Here is a 22,658-nt window from a genome sequence, read left to right as displayed (position 1 = left end):
GGTTGAAGGGGAACCTTGGGAATGCCAGAGTAGGAGAGACGCTAGGGAAGTGTAAGTGGCCAGAATAACAGATAGGACATTTCATGTTCAGCCACCTTCTGGCAGAGATGAAGTCTGGTCCTGGACTTTTCACATAATATGAATGTGAATGTAATTAATGCCACTGAACTGTACCCTTAAAAATGGTTAAAATGCTGATTTCATGTTATGTTTGACCATGGTTTAAAAAAATTAATGTACCAAAAACCATTTTATGCTTTAAATGAGTGGATTGTATATTATATGAATTATATCTCACAAAAGCTGTTTAAAAATACAAAGTTGTTTTAACAATCTTATTATCAGTACAAAAATATTTTTGCTTATGTTACTGTATCAAAAGTTACTTAATGTTTTAATGGTAGCAAAGAATTTGAATTTCCGTCAGTACTTTTGAAACCTTATTTTGAGGAAATTTCAAACCTACAGAGAAATTGAGAGAATTATACAGTGAACTCACACCTAGAACTCCTTGCCAGGATTTATGCATTTTATGTATTCACACTCTTTATTCCCAGTGTCAGAAGTGATGTGCTTTGATATATTTTATTTTGTTTTGCTTTTTGTTTTTTTGTTTTTTTGTCTTTTTCAAATTCAGTGTGCTAATTACTTCTTGGGCCCTTTCAATTTGAAAACTCATGTCTCTTCTACTGTTCTGAGAACTTATTTCTTTGGTAATTTTGTTTCTTCTGTATTCTGTGTTTTCTTTTTCAGGAACCTGTTAGATGGATGTTGGACCTCCTGGATTTTCTCATCTTTTTTGTCCTGTTTTTTATCTCTGCCCTTTTTGTTCACTAGATTGGAATATGTTGCCTTTTTCTTTCAATCCTGCTTTTAAAAAAAATTAAGCTATATTTTTAACGTTCAAGTATTCTTTCCTGTTCTTTGATAGATCTTTTTAAATAAAAATAGCAATTTATTCTTATTTCATGGATGAAAAATTCTCTTCCTGAGGATATAATTTATTGATGTTGTTTTAATGTCCTTCTGCTTTTCTCTTGTCTCTGTTTCCCCTGAGTTCCTGCTTTTCTATTCGTTCATTTGGTTTCTGTCATTATGCGGAAGATATTGTTGAAACGGCTGTGATTCTAGGATCTGTTCATAATTACCAGGGAATCACTGAAAACCTGACCGGAAGGAAGCTCTGTGTGTGAGGGCAAGCCTACTTCCCGGAGGGCTGTGAGGTGCTAGAGGGGCAAGTGGGCTCCATGGCCGCCAGCGTTTGGGGAGCTGGAGAGCAAGAAGGCTCTGGGGCTCATCACTCAGAACGTAGACTGGCACCTGCATGTTCCTTCCAAAGGTGTCCACATCTCCATACCCAGAGCTTCAGTTCCCCAGAGAATATACCTCCCTCCCCCTGCAGGGGTGGGCAAGAAGAGGAGTCTTCTGGCTGAGTGGCTGGGTGAAGGGAAGTTTTGTGGATCTGGGTCTTTTTTTGCTCCTTACACATATTTTTAACCAGTCTTCCTGTTTTCAGCCCTGCCCCTCCTCTTACCCCACAAGGTTCCTGCTGAACTCCGTTCTGAGCCTTTGGGGGCTGAGCAGTTTGGACTGGTTTGCCTTCGTGGGCCCGCCTCTGTGTAGGCACTTCGCTTCCACTCTCATTCTCCTGCCCCGTTACCACTTCACCCTTCCAGTCTTCCAGAAACCCGTCCCTGCTGCTCATCAGCTGTGGTGGCCTCTCTCATTTCACTGTCGTCGTCCATTTCTATTTCCGATCTACGGTCACTTTAGTGGACTTGAGGAGAGAATGGAGATAATGCATGCATTTCATCTGCTGGGTTTAACTAGCAATCTCTTCTGGGCTACAGACATTCTCTGCTCCTGTTTTAGTGGCATCAGAGCTAAAGTTAATTAAAGAGAGTCCGTACAAAAGCTCTTGGGCTGGTCACGGTGACAGCCACCCAATCTCCCACGTTCTAGCCTGCTGACAGCAGTGGCAAAGAGATCAGCCCCATGGTTACTAGACCCTTCGCTGACTCCTCTTCATCTGTTCTCTTGCAGAAGCGGGGCAGTGTGAGCAACCCACTCTTCCTCCCACTGATTCCACCGCAGTCCCAAGGTTTTACCGCCATCGTCCTCACCTACGACCGAGTGGAGAGCCTCTTCCGGGTCATCACTGAAGTGTCCAAGGTGCCCAGTCTGTCCAAGCTGCTCGTTGTCTGGAATAATCAGAATAAAAATCCCCCGGAAGGTAAAAAGGGTGGGAAGGTGCTGTGTTCAGGAACGGCCTGCTTTGGGTGTCGGCGCGCCTCCCAGCTGGGTCAGTTTGGGACTGGCCACATTATTTGCATCCTTAGGCTTGCATGAAGTTTCCTGCTTTGTCAACAGTAATGCCATTTCTGAGGCAGCGTGACCCGTTTAGTCAGCCATCTCACTCTTGTTCTGGGGTGGCCCAGCTCACTGTGCGACCAGGGTGTGAGCTGCAGCCACGAGGGTCTGAGAGCTCAGGAATCAGTGGGATCAAAGGCCAGCAGCCTTGGGAAAACAGACCTCAGCTTCCCTCGGCCATCTCAGCTGATTTGTTTACATGAAAGCTCAGTTTAAAAGGCATTAGTTTTCTCCTTCCTTATCTCGGCTCTGATACTGTGCTTTCCTTAAAAAAAAAAAAAAAAAAGATGGCCTCACTTCCAACTGGGCAAGTCAGCAGAGCATGCCGTCTCCAGGCTTCGAATCAGTTCCTTAAAGTGAGTGCGCACTACGGTCCCCAGGCGGTTCATCGCTAATCGCTTTGTCCCTTGCCTTGGCCACCGTGTGAGCTGCTGGCTGGCGCTGGCAGCTAGGGTTGAGGACTGTTTGATTAATTGGATTTCTTTTTCATTCAGGAGGCATAGAGTATGTTCCACCTGCATTTAGTTTCTCATTCAGTCTGTCTATTACTGATCCTAATCCCAGGCACTTCAAAGCTCCTGCCCTTTATAGCCTATTAAAGCCAGGAAGTTTCTGATGGATTAGAGCAAGGAATGAGTTTGAAGTTTGTAATGTGCACCACTATCACTGATAAGGTCTAGTTTATTGCCTGACAGTAGTATCTGCACTTTTTATGGCTATTCTCTTTTAATTGGGAATACTGAAGTCAGGATAGTCAACCCTGGAAACTGCCCCCGGTAGATCTATAGTTTAGGCTGGAAGAAGAACATTTACTGTCTGTGAGGCAAATCAGAAATTACCCCCAAGAAAATTCTTTAGTACCTCCCGAGACATTTAAGAACTGTTCCTTAGTGGGATTTTCGTTCTCTGAGAGAATCCTACACTTTCTCTCTAGATTTAGGGAGCCGTGGTTTAAGTAAACAAAATGTCTACTTTAAATGACGCTCCCATTTTACGCTCCAAAGAACAGTGCCTTTTCGTACTAAGTACATACATCTTTTTATGCCAAGTCCGTTTTCCTCCCAACAACCAGTTTCCTGGATTTTTGTTTGTTTCATTTATTTGACTCTCAAGAAAGGGGTAGAAGGAAAAGGGAGGAGACGGGAGGAGGAAGAACTGGGCAGGAGGAAGGGAAAGGCAGAGGGAAACGGGAACTGTGCAGGGAGGGGCACGGAGAGAGCCCAGCCCGGTGCCTCACCTGGAGGTGGGGGGGGTGGGGGGTGAGCCGGCCGGCACTGTTGTGCTGCTCCTTGGTCTGGCACTTGAAAGGGACGAGTCCTGTTTTGAGAAGGAAGGCTGTGGGTCCCTGCTCGGATCTGCGGTAGCTCACTGCATCCCGCCACGTTCACCCTCCTGCGCCTGCCCCCGCGCACGCAGGCCGCCGGCTTTCAGAGGGAGCCCCCGCCCGCCCGGATAGGCACAGGTCTGAATCTGGAGCTAAATGCAAAGGAGGCTTCTCCTTCCTTGGACGCCTTGGTCAGGCACTTTGCGCTCCAGGGGAATGACTTCTTGTGAGTGCGAGTCCCTCGCAGACCGTGAGAAGGGAGGAACCGTTCTCTGCCCTCCTAGTCGAAGCCCTCGCCTCGCCCTGGTCTGACGGAAAGCAGTAACACAAACCTAGAGGTTTTGGAGCTGGGTGTTCAGTCTTAATTTTGGGGAGACCTTGCTAAAATGTGGTTAATTTTATGACCAGGAGCTTAGTTTATTTTTGTAATGTTTCGGCTCCAGGGAAGAGAGTGAGCCCTCAACCGATGAGGCCCCAAATTTGACACGTTTAGAGACTGAACCAGCTTTTTTTTCCCTCGCAGTGGTTTTTAGGTCTCCGCTCAGGCTCTGGCGATGTGGTTGTTTGGGGAGAGCGTGAACCATGTTTAATCTTCTGTGGGGTGTTTGTTCAGTTGGTAAATGAGGCTGTCAGCTCTGGTCCTCATGCCAGCAAAGCCATCTGAGTCTGCATGTATGGCATTAGTAACATATATATCTTTTATAAAGCAAGTCCAAGGCTTTGAAATATTAGAGGCGAAAATGATGTTTTTCACTTTCTCTACATTTACTAAAATAAATATTGCGGTGAACATGTCTGCTGCTGGGAGGGTTAATGTAGGCAGAAATCCACCCCCCCCAGCTCCCCCACCACTTTTTTTTTTTTTTTCACTCTCCAACACAACCAAATACTTTTTGCTTTTTGGTTACATTTAAGCCTAAATTGCTGGGTTTGAAGTTTAAGTAAATACTTAGACTAGGCAATAGAAATTTCCAGTGAGCTTTCGTCACATCGGTTTCGAGCTCTGTCAGAAAAAAAAGGCAAGCCACTGCCTTCGTCCTCCCCAGCTCTTCAGTTTCCAAACTTGATGGATATAGAGGTTGTTTGGCTTGGCCCCTGGCCTCCGTGTGAAGGAAGCTCTTACATGGTACATCTCAGACAGGTTTAACTCAGCCTTCTGTTTTAGCTGATTTCAGTGTTAAATTTGAATTGACCTCAGGAGCTCCCTGGCTTCAGATTGTGACTTTGATAGTTGTTAGCAGGCGGGCTGGGCTGAGTGTGTTGGGATGGTCAACTCAGAGGAGGCAACAGAGAAGTAGAAGTCACAGCCAGCCACCTTGCATTTGTGCTGAATTCTGGGACTGTGGGGAATTAACGTCATGGGGACCAGCTGGACACCGGCAGCTTGAGCACTCCAGAAGTGAGCTCAAGGTTTGTATGGAGATAATCTGACCATTTATTTTATGGGTCTGTGGTTGTGTTTGTGACAGTGTTGGCCAGGATGGCTTGGGGTCATCTTCAGTCAACCTGAGCATTTTATAGTACCTTTGCCAAGATGGAGGGAAAATTCTCTTTGCTCACATCTTTCTTGGCATCCAACATGGAGAAAACCATTAATCAGTACACATTAAAAAAAAACCCTCAACACAAGGAGTTCTTTTTCTCCTTAGAGCTAGACTAAAGCTCCTAACTGTGAAGTTATCAGGTCACCTGGCTCAGCTGTTTGTTTTTCATAAATTCAGCAATGTGCTTGGAAAACCCTTGTTTTTCAGACTACTTTGTGTGAATGGAAGGTGACATTTTTATTTTGCCAGCTGCAGATTCACAGGATGAGACATAAGGTACATTATTTTGAATTCATTTAGAATTTAGAAGGAGTACAGAAAAAGAGACCCCATTTGGGCTCAGCAATGGAATTGGAGCCTGAAGGTCTCTGGCTATGCTTTACTGTGTCCTTCTGCATCCTAAGGGGCCTCCCCACAGCCGTGTGTCTACACCTCTTCAGATTGTCACGGGAGAAGTGAAGTTTGTGAGACTTTACAAGAACCCAGTTATAAAGATGAAAACGATACGATGTTTTTATAACCACGTATTATGTACCTTTTAAATCCCAGGAGCAGGCACTGTGCCAGGTGCTTTACACATATTATCTCTAGTCCTTAGGACAAACCTGCAAGGAAGCTGTTCTTATTCCCATTTTACAAAAATGAAACTCCCGATGAGACGTGTGATTTGCCCGAATCACAAAACTGCAAATGGCAGAGCCAGAAATAAACACGTGTCTCTGTGGATGCGAAGCTCATGCCCTTTGCACAAAGCCCCACTGTATCTATTTGGATTACCATTTAGTAGTAGGCAAATCATCACGCTTTGTCTGTTCTCTGATTTGGGATTATGTAGACGAACTAGGTCCTTGTCAGGGACTCAAAAGAGAGACAGAAGAGTAAGTCTGTTCTTTTGAAAATACTAATGGAAAGGGGAGAAAAAGTTCTTCTTTCTCACCCATATTTTTCTCTCCTACCTTGAGCTTCTGTCCTAATTTTTTAAACAATCAAAATCCCATGTCAGAATTATCTACTTTAAGGGCAGGGGGTAATTTATAATGTTTATTTTTGGTGCTGCCCTCCACAGAAGGAATGCTGAAGCCTGGGCGAATGGTAGTTCCTTTTCTTGGAGGCCTATTTTACTTGAAAATGTGAAAGTGAGAAACTGGGAGTTCTGTTGGGAGGCCTGTCTGTGGTAATGATGGTGCATAGACAGCTGACTGTTGAGGTGGAGACTGCTCTTGCCCTGGCTGACTTTTGGCTACCGAGGTGTGACTCGGAACAGGGAAGGTAGTCCCGTGTCCATCTTCACCTCCTTGGCCCATATCATCCTCCTTGGCCCTGCATCGTTCCCTAAAACTTCCCCATCAAAGACTTTACAAGGGCAGGGGCAAGTTAGTTCCCTATGGATATTGTCTCAAGTAATTCTTTGGCTATGTAGGTGATATATGTGGAAAGCCGTCTGTGCTTTGAACATGCTGTGCACATTCACCAAGTGGAAGTCCAAATCCCATGCAGGGTAGAAGAAAGTTCACACTCGACCCAAGCAGCTAGCCTGTTGTCTATACACACTGCAGAAAGAGGAGCTGTTTGTTACTTTGTGTTCTTTTGCTTCATTTCTGTGTTCCATTGTCTCAGCTCTAGAGGATTAATAATGGCAGGGATCCTATTTATTTAAAAGTGGATATGGGGGCACCTGGGTGGCTCAGTTGGTTAAGTGTCCAACTCTTGATTTCAGCTCAGGTCATGATCTCACCGTTTGTGAGTTCGAGCCTCACATGGGGCTCTGTGCTGACCGTGTGGAGCCTGCTTGGAATTCTCCCTCTCTCTCTGCCCCTACCTGGCTCACGCTGTCTCTGTCTCTGTCTCTGTCTTTCTCTCTCTCTCTCTCAGTAAATACATACATACATACATACATACATACATACATACATACATAAAAGTGGATATGGAAGGTACAAGCTGGGTGATGGCACTGGATTTTCAGAGTAATGTATCAGATCTAACATATACCACTTTGCCACCCCTAAGGTTCAAAAGAAGTCCTTTGGTTCTATAAATAGACACATATGTTCAAAGGAAGGCACAGCTAACATTTACTGGATATCTGCCATGTGCCAGGCGCTGTGCTAAGTGCTTTCATGTTCATTCTCACAGTCAGTGATGGGAAGATAGTGTTATTATTCTGTCTTCGTAGTTGAAGACACAGGTTAAACACGATTGATTTGTTTAGGATCACATGACTAGTAAGGAGTACACCTGGGATTTGAAGCTCTTCCCAAAGACCGTTCATTCTTTCTCTTTCTTTCTTTCTTTCTTTCTTTCTTTCTTTCTTTCTTTCTTTCTTTCTTTCTCTCTCTCTCTCTCTCTCTTTTTCTTTCTCTCTCTCTCTTTCTTTCTCTCTCTCTCTCTCTCTTTCTTTCTTTCTTATTTAGAGAGAAAGTGAGTGTGAGTGGGGGAGCCACAGAGAGAGAGAGAGAGAGAATCCCAGGCAGGCTCCAAGTGAATGCAGGGTTTGTTGCCATGACCCTGGCTGGCATCATGACCGGAGCCGAAATCAAGAGTTAGATGCTTAACTGACTGAGTCACCCAGGCACCCCCAGAGACTGTTCTTTCTATGATATATTACTGTCTTATGTGATCCCGGACCTTAGAGACATCTTGTTTGGTTTCTCATATGATGTCGAGTAGAAATCTGACCTAAATTAGTACATTTCAAGTAAAAGGGTGCATTGAACTGCTGAAGGCATTTCACTGTATCTAAAACAGTTTCTGCCATCAGAAGATTCCTACCTATTTTGAATCTAAATCAGTTTCCCTGCAACTTTCACCCAGCTTCCGGTCATGGTTCTAACTTTAGAGGCCATGGAGAACAATTCCCCTTTCATCTGATAACCCTCCTGATAGCCTAATGTATTAGTCAAGGCCAACGTAGAAGACTGAAACCACCAGTAACCTGAACAGGAAAAGTTTAATATAAAGAATCATTAACCAGTAACGGGTGATTGGTGACTAAGAAGTAAAAACTGTCAAGATAACAGGAGCCCCTTCCCCAGCTAGATGTGAGATTCAGACCTTGTTGGAGAGCGTGTGACAATACGTAGCCCTCTGCATAGTGAAGTGTGTGGGGGTTGCAGGCTCAGTCTGGTGACCGGGAAACCTACCGCCCCCCTTCAGTACCCACGGAATTCAATAGGAAGCTACCCAGAGCGTGTTCTTGAATTTACTAGGAAACTGTTGAGGGCTTCAGTGAGCTCCCGTGGAACCACCCATGGCGAGGGACCCTCAGCTGCATTGCTCTTGGGGGTCTCTGCAGAACCTGTTGTGAAGGGGCCCCTTAGAGGTGCCACTTACACTTGGTGGGGAGAAGTGCGGCTGCCTGTCTGTCTTCTGGCCAAAGACCGAAGGAGCAGGAAGTTAAAGAGGCACACTGAAACCTACAAGAAAAGCCCCCTTCCCTCCCAAGGGTCCCTCCAGCACCCTCCACAGACAAAACCTAGAATTGAGCTAGTTGGCAAAAGGGAAATGTATACGGGATCTAGTTCCAGTATGAGAAACAGGGCAATGAAGGGTGGCATTGCAGCTGAGGGGCAGTACGCTGACAGCTGGCACAGTTGGTTTCTTTAAACATTCCATAGAAATCCTGGATTCATGTGCCTGCACTGCCCCTGTCACTCCTCCCAGACTGGACAACAACACTCCTCCAGGTTGTTGGAACTTTCTCCGTATTTTGACACCCAAATCTGAACACAAAAGCTCTCAAAGTGTGGTCCAGGGACCTGGACATCCATGAGAATCTTGCAGGGGGTGTGGGAGGTTGAAATTATGTTCATAATAATACTAAGTCACCTCCATTTCCCACTCTTTATTCTTTCACAAGGTGACAGAGGAGTTTTTCAGAGGCTACGTAACATGGGATAACATCAATCTAGTGGCTAGTGGAATGTGTGCTTGTGTATTCTTGTGTTTTAAAATTTCCTCAGTTTTCATTTCTCATACAAATAAATTGTGTGTGTGTGTGTGTGTGTGTGTGTGTGTGTGTGTGTATCCCATATAAGGAAAACTTCTTTGGGGTTCTCAACGATATATATATTTATTTATAATATAAATTATTGTCAAGGTAGCTAACATACATTGTATACACTGTGCTCTGGGCTTCAGGAGCAGATTCCCATGATTCATCGCTTACATACAACACCCACTGCTCATCCCAACAATGTGCCCTCCTCCATGCCCATCCCCCATATCCCCCTCCCCCCCACACCCACCCCAGGGTTCTCAACAATTTTTAAGAGCCTATAGGAATCCTGACACCAGAAAGTTTGAGACTCAGTGGTCTAGTAGGTGGGGCTATAACCTCTTATATTTTAGACGTTATGATTCATGTTTTATAAGGATTTAGACAGTAGATTTATGCCAGGGGTTTTATTTACCTGGAAGAGGGAGTGGGGAGCAAACGAGAATAAGGATGACTGCTGGAGAAAACATTGAACTTCATTGTTTTGTCCCAGATTTAGACAAGCATGAGGTGTTCAAGCTGCAATAGATCGTACATGTTCTGTTTGGTTTTTGATGCTAAACAGACTCAGATTCAGTCACAGGCCTTCTCATTTATTAGCTCTGTAACTCCTGCCAAATTACTTAATCTCTGTGAGCCTTGTAACTACTGCTACTACTTTGTAAGTAATTTCTGCCCCACGGGGTTGTCAGGAGGATTGGATGACATTGCATCTACAAAGCGTGTGGCATATACTAGTTGCTTAGTAAAGGTGCCCTCCCCCCACCCCTGCTTATTCTTAGAGGAGAACGAGAAGGAGTTGCCTGAGACCCCATAGGTAATACAGGACTCAGGTCTTCAGTCTCTCAAGTCCTGTGTCCGTCCATTTATTCCACAGTTATTTATTATGTGCTTCTGTGCCAAGAAGGAAACTATAATTAACTACTGTTATTGATTAAAAGGCAGTGACCCATAGGATCATTTCTTTGGTGTTCAGTTCAGTCTTTTCCCAAACATACTTCTTGGAGTTGACTGCTTTTTCAGGCTCTGTGCTTATTTCAGGCTGAATGCCTTCCTTAATTACAGGGCCTCCATTGTGCCGGCTTCTTCCAGGACTCTGGAAGTGTCCCAACAATGTGTTACATGGATACACTATAAAATGTACCTTGGTGAGATATTTCATCTGAAAGCAGTAAAGACAGCCTTTTCCCTTCTGACTCTCCCTCACCACACTTCTCTTTAGTATGGGGACCTGGGAGCGGCCACAGGCATTTGGAACTTCAAGACCCACGCAGACTGCATCTTTCCACAATTACACAATGGAGTTTTGGGAACCAGTATGATACCTAGCTTTCCTCTTGTCATTTGACAAATGCTGTGTGAAGAACACACTACCTTCTGCAAAGAACCCCGAGGTCTATGGACAGGGGTGCTATGCTAAATGCACCATTTTAAAATGAGGAACCTGTGGTTGAATTGCTTCAATCATTTCAGAGTAGAATGGCAAAAAATGTAAGGCAGGTCATGGGTTGGTGTTTCTTCAGTATACTAGAAAATCCCGCATAATTGGACCTAGAAATTTGATATTTATTCTGTAAATTGGTCATGATGAGAAACCAAACCTAGTGAATCAGAGCGAAGGGGTGGTTGAGGGGATAAAGTGCTAAGTTAAGAAACCCACGTTGTTCAGTGAGACCCATTTTGAGGGCTGGATTTTAGCAGCATTGATCTCTGTTTGCGATTGCATTGTGGAGGCCGGCACATCGGGGCAGACACCTCGAGCGCGTGCTTTGTCTTTGCTGGCAGAGCGGAGGCATGCTTTGAGCTGGGGTGTGCCTGGCCGGAGGTATTCAGGGGAGCCGGTGGAATTCTGGTAGCAAACCCTGGGCCTGAGAATGAGACAGTGTGGACTTGACCCCTCCTCTTGTTGTGATCTTGGGTCTCTCTGCTTCTCTGTGTCTCAGTTGTGAGCGGAAGCCATCTGTGCACTCTGGCTAAGACAGCCTTGAGGTTGAGTAGTGTTGTGAGGACCTAGAGAGGACAGAAGTACTTACCGAATTTTATAACCAGGCATCTGTAAGAGCTCCACCGTGCACAGTTGTACGTGTGGGTTGAGTGGGAGCCGTGGAAGTAAGTTCCATCACATCTGTGGCATGGTGCATTCACTGCTTTATCTCCTCACAGAGGTTAGAAGAGTAATGCATGCCTTGTTTCCCCCCCCCCCCCCCAGACTCTCTCTGGCCCAAAATCCGGGTTCCATTAAAAGTTGTGAGGACTGCTGAAAACAAATTGAGTAACCGATTCTTCCCTTACGACGAAATCGAGACAGAGGCTGTCCTGGCTATCGACGATGATATCATCATGCTGACCTCTGATGAGCTGCAGTTTGGTTATGAGGTAAGGAGGTTTCAGACAGTCTGTTTACATATTGACTGTTTCTTGCCTAGCGTTGCTTGTCTTTCCTAATGAAGAGGATTAGATTTCATCGTCTAAAGCCACAGTTTCTACTCCCTAGTCCATAGTGCATAAGAGCGTGGGTTATGAAGCTGTTCTCCCAGACTTTGGGGAAACCCTATCCTAGAGTGACAGCTGTGGCCTCCACTACTTTTGGGAACTCCCAGGGAGAGTCCCAGGGGATATTTTCAAAAGAGCGTCTATAGCATTTAACGAGCACTTAATTGATGTCTCCTCGAATGGCACTTCCCCTGACTCAAGCAGCTGGGCGCGGCAACAATAAAAACGCCAATGAGCAGAGACGCTGGAGACGCTGACAAACAGAAAGCAGACCCTGTTGATGGCTTTCTTTCTGAGGTTTAAGTGGAGAGGTTGGCTGCCTGTCTTTAGGGAGAAACATGCTCTATCACCGTTCATTCAGTGCGGCTGATGGATTAGGCTGGGTTCAAGGGTTAAGTATGGAGACCAGTAAAGGTCTCCCCAGGGGAAAGTGCCAGAGCCGAGGCCTGGTGAAAAGCAATAGGAATTGATGAGCTCTGTCAGGGAGGATGTGCGTGAGATGCATGGCATGACGGCGGCAGGAGGAGGCCTGCGGTGCGGGGATGTGACGGCGGCATCGGACCTAAGCAAAACAGAGAGTATACGTCAATTAGCCACGGCCGACACAGGGAAAGTGGTGCGGTCTGTCCCCTACACTCGTCCTGCCCATGAGAGAGGCAGCTGTCTTTGTAGTTGACTCGGGGTTTGCTGAAGTTGAGGTTCTAGGAAATCACGAAATGTTATTATATGAAGCCATATTTGGCACTCAGATTTTATTAAATGAATATATATTCTATATTGTATATTTATTATAGAAGTTCATTTTCTAACCCTTAAGCTAGAAGTGGATTTTCAGGGGAAGAAATAGGAATCCCCCTGTCACCACCACCAAAAATTAAAAGCTCAAGTTCTTTGTTTGTTTGTTTTTTTAAGTTTGAGTGTAACAGAAATTGTTGTGAATTAGGCTGGTGTGTGATACAGTCAGTATAGTTACTGGCCGGTGAAAGGCGTGAGAGTGGCTAATCAAACATGTGTGTCATCTTTTTGGGTTTATTCTCATTCACAGAGATGTCTTTTACATTATCACATCTAGGATATTAGATGATTTGTAGCACACTATCATTCCCATTTTTTTAAAAAAAGCGAATTACCTACTTGTTTCTCTAGCCAACTCATGGCAAAAAGACCTTTTTTTTTTTGGCCAGTGTTTCCTCTCTTCGTTGCATATAGTGGCTTCAGAATATATTCATGGGTTTTTTTTTTTTTTTTTTTTTGTGGTGAAAGGGAGGTGGATAAAAGGGAACATTTGGAATGATATAGCCAAGATGGATAGAGTGCTCCCTCCTCAGTATTTTCAGTTGGGCTAAATGAAGTCTAGTGAAAGAAAGGCAGACTTGAGGCACCTGGCTGACTCATTCGGTTGAGCGTCCTGCTCTTGATTTTGGCTCAGGTCATGATCTCACTGTCGTGGAGTGGAGCCTGCTTAAGAGTCTCTCTCTCTCCCTTTCCCTGTCTCCGCTCATGCTCTCTCTCTAAAAAAAAAAGAAAGAAAGGTGGACTAAACGTATTCCTTTTGACCTTGAGTTGAAATCTTAAGATGTTATGTATATTGAACCCTGGGATTTCTTTCAACCTTGAGTTTGTTTCAAGCCTCTTCCGCTCTTTCCTCTGATGACCTGTGTTTGATTCCACATCACCTTGAAGGAAGTACCTGCCTATTGGAGGAGTGGCAGGCAGGAAAACACCTCCTCTACATTAATCTGAATCTTCTCTAGATGCCATGGAAGGCGAACTTTCATAACTACTCTCTGTATTCCAGTGAATGTTCTGGGTGTTCTTATATTACTTACGATCTTTTCTCACATCTGCAAGACAGTTACTGCTTTTCTCATTCTTTACTAAGACTAAGAAGGTTAGATAACTTATCTACAGTCACACAGCTAATGAGTGGAAGAGTTGGAATTTCAGTCCAAGTCTGTCTACACTATGCTGTCCTCTAAGATTTTACCCTGTCAGAGACTACTGGTTTGCAAAAGTAGTACGAAGAGCCATGAGCGTATCAGTTCTCTCTCACAGAGTTATCCTGATGCTAAGGAAAACAAACAGGTTTCTCAGGCATCCCTACCATTGGTGCTTTAGGGTAACTTTGTAAAAGTTATTTCTTGCATAGTAGTTAATATAATGGACAAAGTTAGGATAGCTCTGGACCTGAATTCCTGCCCTTTCACTGACTAGTTAATGACCATGGACAAGTTTTTTAATCTCTCTGGATGTTATTTTATTCTTGCATAAAATGGCAGTAACAATATCCACTTCATTAGGTTATTGTGTACATAGAAAATTCCGTAGTGCCTAGCACATGGAAAGAGAATGCTCAGTGACTGCTCCTTCTATGTGGTAGGCAGTATCCTCTGCACTTTACAAGACACCATGTTGGCTGCTATAATGGCGGCTACTATGGTTATTCCCATTTCCCACTCATGACTCCGCTGTGGTTCATGGGAAAGGTTGTTGTTTCCATTCTTCTTGGGACATTATTGTTCTAGAGAGGGTACCCGCTTTTGTGTTGAGTCAAAAGACAGAAGGTGATGGGGCTCCTGATCCTGTTTTTTGTTTGTTTGCTTGTTTATTTGTTTGTTTTTGGCCAAAGCCTGGGATTATTTCATGCAGGAATTGGGAGCAAGCCTGACTGATAAAGTGAATTAATAAATCTGTTAACAAAAATTTATGTCCAAGGGGAGTTACGTTGGAACCCAGAGCTACTTTCTTGTGCTGAGCACAGTGCATTTGGATTATATCTATCTTATTAATTGCTACTCATCCGTCAGCACTCAGCTCAATTGTTGCTATCTCAGAGAAGCTTTCAGGGAGGTTAGGTTCAGAGCATTCTACCTCTTTGTAAGCAAATAATTAATTGTGAAGTATATTGTTTAATGTCTGCTTTTCTTCTAGAATGTAAGCCCCACAAGGGCAGGAATCATGGCTGTCTTGTTCATTGCTTTATCTCTATGCCTGACCCGGTTTATTCCATTCAGTGGTTACTCAGTAATAGTTGATGAATAAACAAACCTTTATCACCAGCATGCACATGAAAGCTGTGGAATAAGTTACTCCGGCGTGCGTGCCCGTCCACCGTGATCCACAGTCTGGATCCAGCCATTTTGAAAAACCATTTGGAATTTCAGATGCTAAGCATATACCTACCATGTGACCCACCATTCTTCATATAGAGATTTACCCTAGAGAAATAGGAGCACACATATACACAAATACTTGTACACCAATATTCATAGCAGTTTTTATTTGTAAAAGCTGGAAACTAGAGGAAAAACACAGAATGTCCAATCTGAATGAATAATCGTAGTATATCCATACAATAGAATACTACTCAGTACTAAATATGAATGAGCTATGGAGACATACCATGGATGTATTTAATAATAATTAGGATGAGTGAATGAAGCAAGATGAAAAAGAACATATATTATGATTACCTTTATGTAAAATTTTAGAAAATACAAACTAATTTTCAGTGATTGAAAGATCAGTGGTTGCCACACTTAGGAGTGGGGAGGGTCAAGCTGTGAAGAGCAAGAGGGAGAATAACAAAGAGGCAAAAAGCTTTTAGGGGTAATGGATATGTTCATTATCTTAACTGGGATGATGATTTTACTGTGTATATAGATGTACACATACCAAATTATGCATATCAAGTTATACACTTCAAATAGATTTAGTTTATCGTATGTCAAATCTTATTTCCAAAAAGCCGTAAAAAATTATATTCACGCAAATGTGTAAAAAATGCTTTAAAAATTGAAGGTAATGTGTACCAGATATGTTCAGTAAAAACTACAAAATGTTGCTGAGAGAAATTGAAGTACAACTGCATAAATGGAAAGCTGTATCCTATGTATACATTCAAAAGTGTAATTTCTCCCCAAATTGTTCTGTAGATTCAAAGCAATCCCAGTCAGAATCCCAGACGGCTTTTTCTTTTTTCTTTTTTTTAATTGAAATTGACAGACTTGTTCTAAAATTCAAATGGAAGCAGAGTAGACCTGAAAAAGCCAAAGCAATTTTGGGAAGTAGAACAAAGTTTCAGGACTACCTCATTTTAAGAATTATTATAAAGCTACAGTAATCAAGACACTGTGGTATTGTTGTCAACTTAGACATACACATCAACGAAACACAATAAAGAGTCCAGAAGTAGAGCACACATGTATGTCGTTAATTTTTGACAAAGGACCCAAGTCCATTCAATAGAGATGGGAGAGTCTTTTCACTAAGTGGTGTTAGAACAATGTGATATCCTTATGTCAAAGAAAAATAAATCATGACCCTCACCTCACAGTGTATGTAAAAATTTGACTAGTCCTCAATGTAAGAACTAAAATTACAAAACTTCTTAAAGAAAGCAGAGGAGAAAATCATAGCACATTGAAGCTAAGCAATTATTGTTAAATAGGAGACAAGTAGCATGACTTATAAAAGAAACCAAAATGGATAGGTTGGACTTCCTCAAAATTACAACACTTGAAAAGACACTTCTAAGAAAGTAAAAAGGAAAGTCCTATATTGGGAAAAATATTTTCAGAACATACATGTGGTAAAGAACTTGTATCTAAAATATATAAAGAGCCCTCACAACTCAGGAAGAAGAAGACAAAGAAGTCAGTAAAAAAGAAAAGGGGCAAAAGATTGGAGCAGTTACTTCACAAAGGAAGATAAGATATGTAGGTATAAACTAACATACGAAAAAGTCCTCCACATCATAGTCATTAGGGCAATTCTAAAATACAAGCACAGTGAGTTACCACTACATACTCACTAGAGTGACTAAAAAAAATGTAAAAGAATGACAATGCCATGTGTTGATGAGGCCATGGAGCAACTAGAACTCTCACATGTTACTGGTAAATATGCGAACTGGTACAACTAATTTGGAAAACAGTTTTGCAGATTCTCATGAAGTTAAACGTATACTTTTCATATGATGCAGCTTCCAAAAGAAATAAAAACATATGTCTTTACACAAAGACATGTACTCAATGTTTACAGCCTTATTCATAAGATCCCAAACTGTAGATATCAGCTGGCAAATGGAAGAGCAAATTGTGGAATATCTATGCAATGGAATGCTACTCAGGAAGAAAAAGAAATGGACTACTGATATATGGAGCAACCTGGAAAAGTGTCAGAATCATTATGCTAAGTGAACGAAGCCAGATACCAAAGAGTACTTCCTATACGTGTTGCCCATGTATATGAAGTTCTAGAGTAGAAAAAACTATGTTGCCAGGGGTAGTGGATGAGACTGACGAGAAAAGAACAGAAAGGAACTTTTCAGACAATGGAAATGTTCTAAACTTTGTGATGGTGGTTTTATGACTATATACGCTTGTCAAAACACACTTAAATTTGGTGATTTTATTGTAAGTAAATTCCATTTCAAAGCTGACAAAAATTTGTGGGATGCAACTAAAGTGGCTCTTAGGGGAAATTTATAGCATTAAATGCTTGTATTAGGAAGGAAGAAACGTCTAAAAGCAACACCTAAAGTTTGTTCCACCTTTAACGACTTTGAAAAGGAAGAGTAAGTTAAACCCAAAGCAAGTGGAAGGAAAGAGTAAAAGAAGTGCTAATGATGAAGCAGAAAACAAACCAACAGAGAAAATTTACAGATACAGAAACTGACCATTTGAAAGAATGAACAAAATTGGTAAGCCCCTAGCCAGAACACTCAAAAAAAAGAGAACACAAATTATCATTGTCAGGAATGAAAAGGAATTAAAGAAGGATTGACATTATAGATCCTACAGACATTAAAAGAACACTAAGAGAATACTATTAAAATTTTTATGAAAGTAAGAATTCTTTGGAAATTACAGCGTATGTAAAATTAAATAGAATATATGCATATATATAATTCTCTATTAAAAAACTGAAGTTGTTATCAAAAATCTTCCTGCAAAGAAAACTCTAGGCCCAGATGGTTTTACTGGTGATTTCTTAAGAATACAAGGTGTTGGAAAGAAAATTAGAAAGTGAAGAATAAAGAAAATTGGAGATAATCTAGCTTCCTCATGTTATGGGTAAGGCCCATCTGTAAGCTATATATGAAGCCCTTAAGTGACTTACCCGGTGTCACCCAGTTAGTAATTGGCACTAATAGAGCTTAAACTCATTTTAGTGGTATTTTCACCATACCATGTCACCTGTAAAGATTTCATTATATAACTGGGCTTAGAGAGAACCAGTTACAGTATATAGAATTATAATGATCATTATATATATAGCTGTTCTTATTTTTGGCTGTGTACCATTCAAACCAATTTGTTGAAATCTCCCTATGGGGAAGATAAAAACACCTGAACGTTTTCTTTGTTATTCTAATATTCACAAGCAAGAATCCATGTCAGTCAGGAAAACAAATCCATACTAGTTGTTTCAATAGAATGGATTTAATATATGAAAATTTCTGATACAGGGTATTAGCTTGAGAGAGCAAAAGGGGACCCTGGAAGTATAAAGAGATGATAACTGTAGGACATGAGGAACAAAGGAAAGGAAGGAAGTGGTTGGGGTCATTAGAACCTACATGCTGGGAAGAGAGCCTTCCCCCTCCCCCAGTGCTGGGCCTTAGACCTCCGCAAAGGGCCACTGGCTGACTTTTGCTGGTAGTTCAGAGAGCAAAGAAGTAGCACCTCATCCCTTCCCAGCCAGAGAGTGGAGGGAAGATTAAGGAAAGGAGGAAGCTGGAAAAGGGATTCTCTAAATCTGTGTGTAAAGTCCTGGGGGCACTCCCACCTCTCCCTTCAAAGCAGCCCATGCACGGAACTGATTAGACTCAACACAGCAAAAGCTTTGAAAAATGAACAGTGGTGTAGAATACCAACCAGGTTTCAAGAATTGGTGCCTGGGTGACACCCAAGTTGGGCAGACCAGAAGAGCACTATCAAGTCTTTGAAGACTGAATTGTTACTCGATCCACAGCCCACAAAGGTGGGGCAGGGCATACATTCTGAACCTAAACTCCCTGATAAAATATGGAAACTTAAAAGGAACAGAGTCTCATAGTAATATTCAAAATGTTCAGGGTGCAATTCAAAATTACTCATCATACCAGAATTGGGAAATTGCAACTTTTATGAGAAAAGACAGTCAACAGATGCCAACACCAAGATGATACAAATATTGGAATTATTGGACAAGGATTTTAAAGCCACTATCATAAAAGATGATTTAATAAGCACTTATGAGCACTCTTGAAACAAATGGAAAAATAGAAAGTTGCAGCAAAGAAACAGATATAAAGAACAACCATATGGGAATTGCAAAACTGATAATTACAGAAACCAAAATTTAAAATTCACCGATGGGCTCAGTAGATGAATGAAGATAACAGGAAAAAATTAGTGAACTTGAGGATAAATCAGTAGGAATTACCCAATCTGAACAACAGAGGGAACGTAGACTGAAAAAAAGAAATGAACAGAGCCTCACGGACTTATGGGACAATCAAAAAAGATACATTTGGGTCATCAGAGTCCCAGAAGGAGAAGAGAAAAGAAAGAATGTGGGGCAGAGGAAATATTCGAAGAAATAATGACTGAAAACTTCCAAAATTTGGCAAAGGACATTAAACTCACAGGTTCAAGAGCTGAAGAAGCCACAGACATCCAAAGAGGTGTATAAATTTACGTACATTGTACAAACTGAATAAATTGTAGCAGAAATTCTTATGTCAAATAGTAATTGGAGAAGGAGACAAAGAAATTGGTACACACACACACACACACACACACACACACACACACAAGGAAAGGAGAAAATCTGCATAGCTACGGTGGTCTCTGTACCTATAATAGCTTGGTCGTGAGAGCATAGTTGATATTTATAACTTTCTCCTTACACCACCCATTCGATGTTCCCTCTGTTCTCAGCCAGCTCTCTAGCCTATGAATTGCACACCCAGTTTCTTTAATGACTCCAGCACTGTTCAGACTTCCTATTTCTTGGTGTGTTCATTTTTGATAGATTATGTTTTTCAGGAAATCTCTTCATTTCATTTGTATTGTAAAATGTATTGCTATAAAGCCGTCATGGGTCTTATCTTGTTTAAAGTCTAGAGATCTGGAATGATGTTTTCTTTTTCACTCCTGGTGTTGGTGGTTTTTGTTTTCTTTTTCTTGATCAGTGTTGTTACAGGTAGAGCAGGGTCATAATCTTTGCAAAGGGTCAGCTTTTGATTTTGTTGATTTTTCTTTATTGTGTATTTGTTTTATCTTTAACTTTTCTTGATTCGTTTCTTTGTTTACTTTCATGAATTTAAGTTGCTGTTATTTTTCTAGTCTTTTGATAGCTTAGATCTCAGTATTTATTTTTATAATGTATGCATTTAAAGCTGTAAATTTCTTGGTAATTACTACTTTAGGTTTATTCCCAAGTCTTGATTTCATATTTCTATTATCCTTAAGTTTAAAATATTTTATTTCTATTGTAGAATCTTCTTTGACCCATAGTTATATAAAAGTATAGTGCTTACTTTTGCCAGTTTTTAAAGTTATCTTTTTCTTAATTGATTTCTCATTTGATTCTACTATGGTCATATACTACATATGGTTTCATTATTTTTGAAATTTGCTGCGACTGGATGGTCCAATGAAAGGTCTATTTTGGTAAATGTTCTGTGTGCACCTAGAATAACTTTACATTCTGTAGGGACACCTGGGTGGCTCAGTTGGTTGAGCATCCGCCTTCGGCTCAGGTCTGATCTCAACGGTTTGTGGGTTCGAGCCCTGCATCAGGCTCTGTGCTGACAGCTGAGAGCCTGGAGCCTGCCTCAGATTCTGTGTCTCCCTCTCTCTCTGCCCCTCTCCTGCTCTCATTCTGTCTCTCTTTCTCTCTCAAAAATAAATTCTAAAAAAACGTTAAAATTTTAAATGAGTTTATATTCTGTAGTTGTAGATGTAATGATCTTATGGGGCCAATTAGGTAAGATCAGTTATCTCGGTGCTTTTAATTTATTTTTTTGTTTTTATTTAAATTCCAGTTAGCACACAGTGTAATATTATTTTCAGGTATACAGTATAGTCATTTCACACTTCTATAAAACACCCAGCACTCCTTAATCGCCGTCACCTGTTCAGCCCATCCTGCCACCCGCCTCCCCCCAGTAACCATCAGTTTATTCTCCACGGTGAGACTTTTTAATTTTAATATAATCATCCCTGTGCTTGTTCTTCTCTATAATTGGCATCTCCAATTCTTCTGTTATTTTTCTCCCAAAGCCTTTCTCATTTCTGTAGTAAATTCACTACCCTCGTTTAAATTGGAAAAAAAAAAAAGTTTAAATACAGTATTTAATATGTGAGAACCAAAGAGAAACCAGCAACAGACCTTTCTTACTGTGGCTCCAAAGAATTTTTGGAGAAATCTGGAGAGACAGAAGCATCTCCCCATTTGGGAATTTTTCAGAAAGAGGAAGCCAGCAGTCTTTCCAGCCTCTAGAGTGGTTTTACTAGTGCTGCCAGGAGACAGAAGAATAGACCAGATGACTTCCTGCAATCCCTTTGGGTGTAACGAATCTGAGGGATAAAAAGTACAGGCAAAGCGGTACGGTGTGGTTGCATGTGGAAAAGCGTCCAACTTCTGTGCCTTTATATAAAGTGACAAACCCCTTCCCTTCCCTGTGAAATGTGGAAAGCTCGCACGAGGGAGGATCCAGGGGGGCGGTGGCCAACAGCAACGTGTCGGGAGTCCGAGGGGAGAATACGGCAGTTACCGGAAGGGGGAGCCCAGGCCTGCTGTGGGCGCGGTTCTGCCCACGCCCCTTCTGAGGCCTAGCACCTACTCAGGCACAGAGTCCCAGCACGGTTTTCACAGACGTGAGGGCATTTTAAGGTAGCGCACCTGTCAGAGGGTTGGAACCATCGATGTGCAGAGACCGTTTTGGAGTGGCGGGCTCCAGGGCGTGCCTGAGGAACTAGGGCAGAGACCAAAGGGCAGCTCACAGGCTGCAGGCATCCCAAAGCGAGAGAGGGAAAGGTGGGGCTAGTGTAAGAGGTGAGAGAGAGTGGATCTAGAACCCTTTTCCAGAAGGCGGCTCACCAGAGCACAGCTAGGTCATGTTAGCCCTGTCTCCCGAGGCACGTAGACTGGCCGAGAGGGTGGGGTTCACTGTGCACCCGGTGACCGTTCACAGCACCCCGGCTGGAAGGCTGTTTTAGAGAAACACAGTGCCAGAACGTGAAGGGACCTTAGGGATCATCCTGTCACCTGATGCTTTGTTGCCGAGCAGACAGAGGTGCAGAGAGGGCGGTGACCTCTTTAAGATGTGCCATGGGCGTGGACTATCTCCCTGCAGGTGCAACACAGCACGTTGTTGTGCAACACAGCACTTCCCTGGGCACGGAAGGCCAGGCCGTGTTCGAGAGCCCTCTTTCCTTCCAGTGGCAGTGATTTGAGCCCACAGACGTTTGGATTCGAGACCTAATACTGCGGATCATTATTTGTTTAATTGGAAGAAAACACAGGGGTCACTTGCCTGTTTATATGGGTCATACTCCCTGTTGGAGAGCAGAGGGTTTGGGAAATGTTACATTCCCTCTCCAGCCCTGAAATCAGGAGTTGAAGAATGCTCTTCTCTGGCCCTGCGTGTTTCTGACTTGTTTGACAAGCTCTAGTGAGCCACCAGATGTGGGAATTCTTTTCAGCCTGGGATAATTTATTTATCTGTTTATGTATTTTACCAGGAAAGTATCTATTGAGTCCTTGATACTCATTTGCAAGGAAACCCTGGGGGAGCAGTAGCAGCGTATAGTGTTACTTGAGTGTGATTTTTTTCCCCCCGAAGTCTGGCTGCTTTTATTCCAGACCTAAAGAGCTGGGAAATAAAATGCAACTTGTTCCTCCTCCCCTCCCCCGCCTTTAAGAGAGTTTCAAA

The 22,658-nt window shown here is 42.5% G+C and overlaps 1 protein-coding gene across 2 annotated transcripts in view; it reads left to right on the top strand.

Moving 5' to 3' along the window:
- EXT2 (exostosin glycosyltransferase 2) overlaps window positions 1-22,658 on the top strand; it is a 146,018-nt gene that overhangs the window by 96,840 nt on the left and 26,520 nt on the right. For both annotated transcript variants that reach the window (XM_086677631.1, XM_025928253.2), the window contains exons 9-10: window positions 2,044-2,233; window positions 11,445-11,611. In XM_086677631.1, the coding sequence (XP_086533757.1) occupies window positions 2,044-2,233; window positions 11,445-11,611 (357 nt within the window). The remainder of the gene's footprint in view (window positions 1-2,043; window positions 2,234-11,444; window positions 11,612-22,658) is intronic.

This window comes from Puma concolor, chromosome D1 (genome assembly GCF_028749965.1).
Source record: "Puma concolor isolate L17-30 chromosome D1, mPumCon1.1.hap2, whole genome shotgun sequence".
NCBI lineage: Eukaryota > Metazoa > Chordata > Mammalia > Carnivora > Felidae > Puma > Puma concolor.
Note: the sequence above shows the minus strand (reverse complement) of the source record. Positions and strands in the feature narration are given on the sequence as shown.